This window comes from Leptonychotes weddellii, chromosome 2 (assembly GCF_054177405.1).
Source record: "Leptonychotes weddellii isolate Sample4059 chromosome 2, ASM5417740v2, whole genome shotgun sequence".
In the NCBI taxonomy this organism is placed as follows: Eukaryota; Metazoa; Chordata; class Mammalia; order Carnivora; family Phocidae; genus Leptonychotes; species Leptonychotes weddellii.
Genome location: NC_138370.1, coordinates 141894548 through 141906015, shown reverse-complemented (window position 1 = coordinate 141906015; position 11468 = coordinate 141894548). Strand labels below are relative to the sequence as shown.

General features: G+C 44.1%; 1 protein-coding gene and 1 long non-coding RNA gene across 2 annotated transcripts in view; both read left to right on the top strand.

The window, feature by feature from the left end:
• The window catches only part of LOC145720199 (uncharacterized), a 204006-nt gene that overhangs the window by 45650 nt on the left and 146888 nt on the right, over window positions 1-11468 (top strand). The gene's annotated exons all lie outside the window — the stretch shown is intronic.
• SLC10A4 (solute carrier family 10 member 4) lies at window positions 4207-11194 on the top strand. Its single transcript, XM_006740892.2, has 3 exons — window positions 4207-4925; window positions 5677-5887; window positions 10170-11194. The coding sequence occupies exons 1-3, from the start codon at window positions 4336-4338 to the stop codon at window positions 10680-10682; spliced, it is 1314 nt and encodes a 437-aa protein (XP_006740955.1). The 5' UTR covers window positions 4207-4335; the 3' UTR covers window positions 10683-11194.

Genomic DNA, 11468 nt, shown 5'->3' with positions numbered 1-11468 from the left:
TAACTACTAGTGAAATAAAACTTTTTTTTAAAGATTTTATTTATTTATTCATGAGAAACAGAGAGAGAGAGAGAGGCAGAGGGAGAAGCAGGCTCCCCAAGGAGCAGGGAACCCAATGCGGGACTCGATCCCAGGACCCTGGGATCATGACCTGAGCCAAAGACAGACACTTAACCATCTGAGCCACCCAGGTGCCCAAATAAAATGTTTTCTATCCAATAAATAGCATATACTTTTTCTATTGTAAATTGTGTCTTTTGCCTGTTTTCCCTATCAACCTATGGGCTGAAGATTGATTAAAGTGGAATTTTGACACTTGTGGAATTTATTTTTCCTCTGGATTTGATACTTTAAAAAATAACATATTTTTCTGATTATAAAATACTATTATGGCAGAAATTCAGGAACATGGTAAAAATTTTTTTAAAAAGAGAAAAAACTAAAAATCACTTTTTAAAAAAGATTTATTTATTTAAGGGGTGCCTGGGTGGCTCAGTCGGTTAAGTGCCTGCCTTCAGCTCAGGTCATGATCCCAGGGTCCTGGGATTGAGCCCAGCATCTGGCTCCCTGCTTAGAGGGGAGTCTGCATCTCCCTCTCCCTCTCCTCTCTCTCTTTCTCTCTCTCTCTCTCAAATAAATAAATATTTAAAAGTAAAAAATAAAAAGATTTATTTGAGAGAGAGAGAGAAAAAACGTGCACAAGCACAAGAGCGGGGGGTGGGGTGGGGGTAGGGCAGAGAGAGAGAGAGAATCTCAAGCAGACTCCCCACTGAGCACAGAGCCCAACTGGGAGGGGTGGCCTGGATCTCAGGACCCTGAGATCATGATCTGAGCCAAAGCCAAGAGTCGGATACTTAACTGACAAAGTCACCCAGGCACCCCTAAAAATCAGTTTTAATAATACCATGCAGATATACTATATGTTGGAGAAATTCCCTCTAAATTTATATATATTTATATATTTACTAGAATATAAATATGTGTGTGTGTATTTATAGCTTTTTAACTTGTTTTATCACTTAGGATTTTATCACAGGAATTTCTCCTTTATTATTCCTCTAAATAGGTCTTGGGACTCTTTTTGGAACCTGAGAAAATCATGGACTCACTTTTCAGGAAAAAAAAATGTACATATTCAGAAAAGTTGATACCTCATTTCAGGAGGTTCTCAGATTCACCAATGGAGTCCGGATTAACAACTCTGATCATAAACATGATATTTAGCATCTGCATAGCAGTCTCCTGTGTTAGTGCATTCATTTATTTAACCACTCCACATCAGGCTTCGGAGAGCAGACTTTGGGATCCAAAAGTGTGGGTTCCAATCCTGGCTCTCTTCCTGCGAGGAAATGACTTGCAAATTTCTAACCCCATTAAGCCTATTGTAAGAGTTAAAGGAGATGGTCCATGTAAAGGCTTAGAAGATTCTCTGTATATAGTAAACACTCAATGTAGCTCTCACTTAAAAAAAAAAAATTGGGGGGGCGCCTGTGTGGCTCAGTCCTTAAGCGTTAAACGTCTGCCTTTGGCTCAGGTCATGATCCCAGGGTCCTGGGATCGAGCCCCGCATAGGGCTCCCTGCTCGGTGGGAAGCCTGCTTCTCCTCTCCCTCCACCTCCCACTCCCCCTGCTTGTACTCTCTCTCTGTCAAATAAATAAATAAAATCTTTTTTAAAAATGTTCTTATTGTTTCTATATATATTTTAAAGATTTTATTTATTTATTTGAGAGAGAGAGAGAGCAAGGAGCCTGATGCGGGGCTCGATCCCAGGACCCTGAGACCATGACCTGAGCTGAAGGCAGATGCTTAACCGAATGAGCCACCCAGGCACCCTATAGTTAACCCTTTAATCTACATGGAATTGTTTTTGGTGTATGGTGTGCAACAAGGTTCTAAACTTATTCTCGCCTCCCCCCAACCCCCCACGGCATATTTTCCGAGTGCTATGTTGCTGCCTCTCCCTTCTATGTATTCTCTCTCCTCTGGGTGGGCCACACCCTCCTTGGTGGCAGCAAGAGTAAAAGGAAGATAACTGAGGAGGCTAAGTGACCCCTGCCAGTACCACACCTGGATTATGAGCACTGTTTTCTACTCCTGGCGTTTTCTCCTAAATAGTGAAGGAGATCAGAAGGACGAGGGGAGGCAGGAACACCTGCTTTCTTTACATTGAGAACAACCACATCAGCCGGGAGATGACAGGTCTTCAGGCCCCAAGAAGCCCCCCAAACTGCAGGTTTACTGTGAGTTTGCTGATTTACAAAACAGGTCTATCCCTTTCTGCTTTTTGCTCTTTGCCCATTGTATAAATCACCTCCCCAATCCCTCCCCAAACCAAGAGAGGAGCTAGTTGGATGAGTTGGTCTGCCTCTAATTACTGCTTATTGAATTTGATTGTGGATTTTAATATCATTAACACGAGGAGGGGGCAAACAGGGGCAATGCCTGCAGAGTGAGGCTTCAGCTCACCCTCTGCCATCTGTGTTCTTGGCTTATCTCATCCTGTGGTTTGAAGAATGTAAAGGCTCAGCAGGGACTCCTTATCTTGTCTGTTTCTCCCTGTCCCCCCTGGATATACCTCTCTAATGAAAGTATTTGGGTAGCATGTTTCACTGTATATCTGATTATCTTTGTTTTGCTTACGTAAGCCTAAATGAAAACTTAGATTATCACATCCCACTTCCTTCAAATCTCAATAGACGTCACTGCATGGTTTTCTTGGGTTTATGGCTTTGGGAAAGTATGAAGGCACATTATTTTCCTAAATGCTTGCAGCAGCTCTGCCCCCATGGAATTTATGGTCCAATGGAGAAAAAAAATAAATTATTTGTGATTATGAATGCAATATGCTGTGAATTTAATCTTATTTTTCGTATTCTGTCATTTTCATGAGATTTGGGGAGGAGAAAAGATAAACACAGGAGCTCAGTCCACCACTGGGAAATGGAAGTCACACATTCTCCTCTAGTGTCAGAAAAGGGGGGGGGAAGGATAAGTACCCAGGAGGAAGAATTCACACTAGGGTCTTGGCTCCTCTCAAACTAACCCTGAGCTAAGACTTCTGGCTAGAAAATCCTCCTGTTGGCTTTCACAACTCAACAGCTATGGCTTCAAGACAGATGGATGCCTTCTCAAATGGCTCCACCTCCTTGGTATGCAGAGAGGTCTCTCTCCTTTGTAGATGCTTCTGGGGACTGACTGAAAGTTGTTGAGTCCACAGTGCCATGAACTCTGAATCTGATTTGTTTGGGGATAAACCTGTCTGAAGCAGGGAATCCCACCACTTTATTTCTTTTCGGTCCTTTAATCCTAATGCTGGGGCTGTACTCAGAACACTTCATAAATATATGGCCGCTGAGAAACATCGTCTCCCCATCTGCCAATAATTTCCAAAACTCATTTTTCACGGAGGCTTTTCTTAGCAGAGCTCTTCACTGTACTCTATAACGACGTATCACGGTGCACATTCATCCAGGTACTGCTGTGGGTTTGGCTGATGAGACTGAGATTTCCCTGAGCCTCCGATTCCTCATGTGGAAGAACTGAGTTAACAGCATCTCTCAAGGCTCCGCTGTGAGAATCAAATGGAATAATGCACACGCACCTGCCAAGCCCACCGGTATTACTACTTTCTACTTTAAGTCTGAACATATCTTATTTAAAAACTGTTAGCAAATTATTTATTTTACTTAAAAATTAAAAAAAAAAGAATTAAAAAAAACCTGTTAGCAAATTAAAGCCAGATATTGTGTCTTGCTACCAGAGAACCGCTCATATTAAGTCAGGGACCCCCTCCCCATGCTCAGGGTTGCAGGCTATTTGAACAGTGTATGTACTTTTTGTGCGTGCCTAGATAAGCTCGCTCGCTCTCTCTCCTCCCCACCCCCACCCCCCGTGTCTGGGTCTCCAGATTTCATTATGAAAGAGGCAGAGCCCATCAGAGAACTTGATCGGCAGCCAGGCACGGTTTTTCTTCTTCTCGTCCTTTGTCAGGTCTTTGTTCCGCCCCTGGCTACACTCTCACAGAACCACTTACTGGTGATTAAAAGGAGGGACCGGCGGCGGGGCGGGGCCTGCCGGGCGCGGGGGCACGGCGATTGCCTTCACCCTGGGGGGCTGCGCTCTAAGTGCCGCCTGCCGAGGACCCCACCCCCACCCCCCACGCCGCACCCGACGCCGCGGAGACGTCAGCGCCGCGCAGCCCGGGCTGCGGACCGAGCTTCGTCTGCTGCTGCGGACCGACGGGCGGGCGGACGGCGGCGGCGGCGACCGCAGGACCGGCGGAGAGACGCGCGGGGCCCGGGAACCGCAGACCCGCGGCCTCCCGCCCCAGCGCCATGGACGGCCCCGACAACGCGACGCTGCTCTTCGCCCCGTCCTCGCTGCAGCCGGACAACTACACGCTGTCGCCCAATGCCAGCAGCCTGCGCCCCGGCTCGGACCTGCCCGTCGCCCCCACCTCCAGCGCCGGCCCCGGGCTCAGTCTCGCGCCCAGTCCCGGCGTCGGTTTCAGCCCCGGCCCCACGCCCACCTCGGAGCCGACGGCGGGCGGCTCGGCGGGCGGCGCGGCCAGCCTGGGCCCGTCCCTGTTCCCCCACCCCTGGGCGCACCCCCAGACCCCGTTCTGGGACACGCCGCTGAACCACGGGCTGAACGTGTTCGTGGGCGCCGCCCTGTGCATCACCATGCTGGGCCTGGGCTGCACGGTGGACGTGAACCACTTCGGGGAGCACGTCCGCCGGCCCGTGGGCGCGCTGCTGGCCGCGCTCTGCCAGTTCGGCTTGCTGCCGCTGCTGGCCTTCCTGCTGGCCCTGGCCTTCTCGCTGAACGAGGTGGCCGCCGTGGCCGTGCTCCTGTGTGGCTGCTGTCCCGGCGGGAATCTCTCCAACCTCATGTCCCTGCTGGTGGACGGCGACATGAACCTCAGGTACGGAGCTGTCTGGTCCTTGGGCATCTCTCGCACCCCAAGCAGCCACGCTGAGCCGCGGGTTCGAGACGCAGCAGAGAGGAAGGAGAGGCGGTTGGAGAGAGCGCAGGAAGAGGTGACGCCCGGGCTTTCGAAGTCAAGGCAGATGGGAGGAGGTAGTGATGTAGGGGGAAAGACCTAGACGGGCAGCTGCTCTGACGGCCCTCCGACCATCTTCCCTGAGGGCTGGGCTGTCAGCGGAGGTCTCCGGCCTCTGGAAGACAAAGGGAACTGGGAAGCCTGAAGCTAGGTCTCGCCGGAAATGCAAAAGCAAAATAAGGCTCTTGGCCCCAATGAAGAAAGTGATCTCATATAGAGGACAATATAATTGAGTTCAGTCCAACAAGTCGTGTTGACATAGCTTTGCCATGTCTAACAGGGTGCTTTGGAGGACTAAAAAAGAAAGAAAGATGTTCCTTGCCCTCAGAATCATCCAGACAGACTGTAGCCAGCTCAATAGGCTTTATAAAGCCGGGGCAACAGTTCTCAGATTCCCCCCGCCCCCAAATCTGGGGTTCCTGTTTCAGTTGGGCTTAGAGGTGCTGTTCTCTTGGCAGTTCCCTGGATGAAGTGGGTTCTCCCCACACTTCAAGCTCCAGACTTGCAGTCTTTTTCTCCTCTACCCAATGTGCAAGAGAGAGGTTACCCAATGTGCAAAGGAGATTCTTGGTACAGAGCCCATTCTGAATTCTGTTCATTCCCTTTTCTGCAGCATCATCATGACCATCTCCTCTACGCTTCTGGCCCTAATCTTGATGCCCCTGTGCCTGTGGATCTATAGCCGCGCTTGGATCAACACCCCCCTGGTGCAATTACTACCGCTGGGGGCGGTGACCCTGACTCTCTGCAGCACTCTCATCCCTATTGGCTTGGGGGTCTTCATTCGGTATAAATACAACCGGGTGGCGGACTACATTGTGAAGGTGAGGTCACTCTTCCTTTCATGTACTTAGTGTATTTAGAGAGTCCTTGGTCTCTGACCCCTGGCTGAAATGCTAAGAAGTTTGGGAAAGAGGGATAAGGAAGAAAACTTGGCAGCCCTTGCATGGATAAACTTGAAAAAAAAAGTTTGTGCCACAAAGATAACTTCTGTCTTTTGGCATTCCAAAAACTCATAGCTTTAATTAAGACAAAGCTTAATTAAAAACAGCATAAGAAAACTACTAGTATTCACAGGAGGAAATATATCACAGGGGAAAGAGATATCAGTGCCATTAATTGGCAACATATTTTCCACTAACAAATCTTGCATTATTAAGAGTCAAAGCAGATGGGGCGCCTGGGTGGCTCAGTCGTTAAGCGTCTGCCTTCGGCTCGGGTCATGATCCCAGGGTCCTGGGATCGAGCCCCGCATTGGGCTCCCTGCTCCGCCGGAAGCCTGCTTCTCCCTCTCCCACTCCCCCTGCTTGGGTTCCCTCTCTCGCTGTGTCTTTCTCTGTCAAATAAATAAAAAAATCTTTAAAAAAAAAAAAGAATCAAAGCAGATGAAATAAAATTATATGAATTGAATTTGTCCAGTATTTTAGAAATGTATTACTATCTTTTTAAAAAGTGGAACTCTAATTCTTAGAAACTCTGTAGACATTTCCTTTAAAATGTTTTATTAATTTTCTAAAAATAAGTTGACACTAATAAGACCAAAAGTAATTTAAAAATCACATTGAGGCAATAGAATACACAAAATATTGACTTTAAAGCACAAAATAAGATTGGGTCCTGGATAAATAATGCAGAATATATAACCATAAGTAAATCTGTGTGGTTTTCCTTCCCCATTGCAGTACTGCATATGGTTTCTAAGGCTAGTGAAAGGATGAGAAGTCCTATTATTTTGTGTACTATTTCCAGTATTGCTTTATTAAAAAAAACAACTGGTGCTTTTTGAGAAGTAGAGATTTTGTAAAGTTGACTGGAGAAAAAATTAAATATTTGTCAACTGAGCTTTCTTTGAAAACTCAAAAATAGTAAATAAGAGTAAACCATGAATAGGACTCTCATTTTAGGAAGTTACTCAAAATACATAAGTAATTACTGTTAATGCACAGGCAAATTCATTTAGACAAGTGAAAAGAGTTTCTCCAATGTTTCAATTAGGTAGATTTAAGAAGACATAATCTTTTGTGTTTTACTTATATTAATTAAATAAGTTAATTTTAAATAAATAATAGATGAATCTAAAACCTGATTATTCAGAGAAGCTAACTTTTATTAATATGAAAAATAAAGGGTTCTTTTATACACATATATCCAGTCTTGAGTAAAAAAATTGTGCTCTATAATAAACATATATTGGGGCGCCTGGGTGGCTCAGTCATTAAGCGGCTGCCTTCGGCTCAGGTCATGATCCCAGGGTCCTGGGATCGAGTACCGCATGGGGCTCCCTGCTCAGCGGGAAGCCTGCTTCTCCCTCTCCCACTCCCCTTGCTTGTGTTCCCTCTCTCACTGTCTCTCTCTCTCTGTCAAATAAATAAATAAATAAATAAATCTTTAAAAAATATATATATAATAAACATATTTTGAATATAATAAATTTATATATATGTAAATATACATATATTTTATATATTACATATATAGTATACCTACAAATAATCTTGAAATACATTAAGAACACATTAAGCTTAATCATGAAGCTGATACTATTAAGCTAATGCTATAAAACCTAGGAATTCTAGGGGCGCCTGGGTGGCTCAGTCATTAGGCGTCTGCCTTCGGCTCAGGTCATGATCCCAGGTCCTAGGATTGAGCCCCGCATCGGGCTCCCTGCTCGGCGGGAAGCCTGCTTCTCCCTCTCCCACTCCCCCTGCTTGTGTTCCTTCTCTCGCTATGTCTCTGTCAAATACATAAAATCTTTAAAAAAAAACAAAAAAACACCTAGGAATTCTAAGAGAAAGTCAATCAAATAAGCTATTCCCATGCTAAAAACAGATAAATATATTTAAGTAATAGACATTTCGGTAAGATTGGCTCACTTTGAATTTAAGGTGAACCTATTCCTACTCCTAACTCATAAAGTATGCTATATAACACTTTTACATTTTTGCAAACACTGTAAAATGATTCTTCAATGTCAGTGCTCACCCAAATGATTTAAAATAGTTCAAAAGAAATTTTGGAGCCAATATTTTTACAATGAAGAATCAGATTTCCTGTCAAAGCTTTTGATGTGGACACACATCTTTTTTTTTTTTTAAGATTTTATTTATTTATTCATGAGAGACAGAGAGAGAGACAGAGGCAGAGCGAGAAGCAGGCTCCCCACGGAGCAGGGAGCCCGATGCGGGACTTGATCCCAGGACCCTGGGATCATGACCTGAGCCCAAGGCAGACGCTAACCGACTGAGCCACCCAGGCGTCCCAGTGGACACACATCTTAATATAAGAAAACCTCAGGGGCGCCTGGCTGGCTCAGTCAGTAGAGCCTGCAACTCTTAATATCTGGGTCATGAGTTCGAGCCCCACGTTGGGTGTAGAGTACTTAAAAAAAGTTTTGATTTATAATAGTTTGGTTTCTGCCTGTTGTACCTTTGTAGCTTGAGTACTTTATATAATAATTTCAGCACCCTCTAGCGTAGACTTTTTGTCCAGCCCAGATAAATTTTAAATAATTTTTAAAAGAGTATGAAGTATATGCCAATCCCACAGACTCCAAAGGGGTTTCCCCCAGATATCCAGCAAACCAGAAGCAACACTTAAACTGTTCTTCTGGATCTCTGGTTTCCTTCACAGACACCTCCCAACCCCCACCCCTGTTAAAAAAAAACAAAAACAAAAACTAACTACTAATCTGAAGGAGAACTAGGAGAGGAATTTTTAGGTTTCCACCTTACTATTTTCACAGCTTGTCTTACTTGAATGAGTGAGATGTACCAGTCAGACATCAAGACGGTGCAGTGTCTTATACAAAGTCAGTTGTACTATATTTAAAATCCATCTATTATATGTAAGAATTTTTAGCATCATTAGAGATTTACAGGTGGGAGTTTTCTCATGAACAGATTGAAAAGGGGATGTTCAGAATTACAAAGAATTCCTCACTTCTTCTGTTTACATTTTTCACTTACATAATCTGAGTTGGTAATTGTTTCAATATTGCTATCAATTCTCTGAAATACAAAGTATTTTGAAGTTTGAAAATATCACATGTAAGTTTCATAAATTTTAATAGCTTTTTATATCACGTGTAAAACCAGAACTAATTTCTTATGGAAAACATGGGGTCCTGGTCAGGGAAGGTAATGGTCATTTGCCCACTCTGTTCATCAGACCAGACCTGGTGTGTTGAGCTCAATTCTAACTGCTGTTTTTAAGAGGTACGCGCACAAATTAAACACATGTTCAGAACCATCAGGACTCCCACCACAGAGTTACATGAAAGTCTGGAGACATCTGCCTGAAGAAGAGTAGCCTTCCCCTCCTGTTTTTTGTTTGTTTCTTTTGTTTTGTTTTGTTTTAGAGAGAGAGAGAAAGAGAAGAAGAGGGGGTGGGCAGAGAGAGAGGGAGAACCCCAAGCAGGCACCATGCTCATTAAGGAGCCCATTGCCAAGCTTGATCCGTGAGATCATGACCTGAGCTAAAATCAAGAGTCGATGCTCAACCGACTAAGCCACCAGGCGCCCCTCCCCTCCTGTTTTTTACTTTTTATTTATTTTTTAAAGATTTTATTTATTCGAGAGAGAGCAAGAGAGGGAATGATGAGCAGGGGGGAGGGGCAGAGGGAGAAGCAGGCCTCCCCCCTGAGCAAGGAGCCCAATGCGGGACTCGATCCCAGGACCCTGGATCATGACCTGAGCCAAAGGCAGACACCTAACCAACTGAGCCACCCAGGTGCCCTTCTGCTCCTGTTTTTTAAACAGGAGTCAAATAAATAAGTTAATTAAACAAACAAACAGGAGTCTGGTCTATGCTGCTCCTGAGTGTCTATCCAAGATAATGGCTAGTTGTTAGGGAAGGCAGATTGTCACTTGTCGTAAGGACAGGCCTCCAAACAATTAGAACTGTCCAACAAGGACCCGGACTCATCCTGAAGGCGGACCTACCCATCCTCAGAAGTACTTTGTCAAAGACTGCTGTGGTAAAGGTCTCCACTGTGTGGGAGGTGAGCCTAGATGTGTCTCTTCTTGCAAGAGCCTCGGATTCGCTTGCCTGAATTCCATATCAACTATCCTATTTTTGATGGTTTGTCTGTTCATTTTCTATTACTAGGTTTCCCTGTGGTCTCTGCTAGTGACGCTGGTGGTCCTTTTCATAATGACTGGCACTATGTTAGGACCTGAACTGCTGTTGAGTATTCCTGCAAGTGTTTACATGATAGCAATTTTTATGCCTTTGGCAGGCTATGCCTCAGGCTACGGCTTAGCTACTCTCTTCCATCTTCCAGCCAACTGCAAGAGGACCGTATGCCTGGAAACGGGTAGTCAGAATGTGCAGCTCTGTACTGCCATTCTGAAACTGGCCTTCCCACCGCAATTCATCGGAAGTATGTACATGTTTCCCTTGCTTTATGCCCTTTTCCAGTCTGCAGAAGCAGGGATTTTGGTTTTAATATATAAAGTGTATGGAAGGAAAATATCACACAAGCGAGATCCTCTAGATGAAGATGAAGATACAGATATTTCTTATAAGAAACTAAAAGAAGAGGAAATGGCAGACACTTCCTATGGCACAGTGAAAGCTGATAATTTAATTATGATGGAAACCACTCAGACTTCTCTCTGAACGTGAAGATACAGAGGCGCTTCTATCTTGCTGAAATATTACTTCATCTTTATGGTCTGTGGTAGTGAATATGGTTTACATAAAGGATAACAAATGGTTCACATTATCATACGTGTCACAATTATGATCTTCCCATTGTAAGGTTGCATTGGTGTATTAACCAAGTCTTTTCCCAAATTACAAATCAGTGTCATAATATAACTTGCACCTGGGACTGCTAGAGTAAAGCCAGAACATGTTAAATGTGCTCTTTGGTTTTTACCATTACCAATTTCTATGTTTCAAATATGTAAACTCCTAGAAAACAGGGTCTTGGAAATGTAGAATTCTGGTGCACTATCTTATGAGTAAAAACAAGCTATTTTTTTTGGTAAAGCATAATTTGAAAGCAATTTGTAAAGCATAATTGAGTGTAATGTAATTGTAAAAAAACCAAGTGCTTGCTCAACTTAGGAATACCAGACAGTGTTGAATTTTGAGCTGTATTAAAAAAAAAAAAATCCCAAAACAGGTCAACTAAGCAATGAAATACAGTATTTTATTGTCAAACCTGTATCAAGTCAACACAAAAAGTACATTAATGTGTATCTGATATCGATTAATAATGGACAACTAACATTCTTCCAGGGAACAAGGCATTTTCTTCTCAGTTGGGGACTGATTTGGTTTCTGCATTTATGTCGACACATCGCCAATCAGTTATCTTTTGGAGGGATAATTTGGTTAGGAGAATTTTAGTACTCTCCACCCCAAAAGACATCAATACCTCGTGGTACTCGCTTGAGG

Coding starts and splice junctions, on each gene's coding strand:
- SLC10A4 (XM_006740892.2), top strand. CDS start 4,336: ATGGACGGCCCCGACAACGCGACGCTGCTCTTCGCCCCGTCCTCGCTG. Junction 4,926..5,676: donor GACGGCGACATGAACCTCAG/GTACGGAGCTGT, acceptor CCTTTTCTGCAG/CATCATCATGACCATCTCCT. Junction 5,888..10,169: donor TGGCGGACTACATTGTGAAG/GTGAGGTCACTC, acceptor TTCTATTACTAG/GTTTCCCTGTGGTCTCTGCT.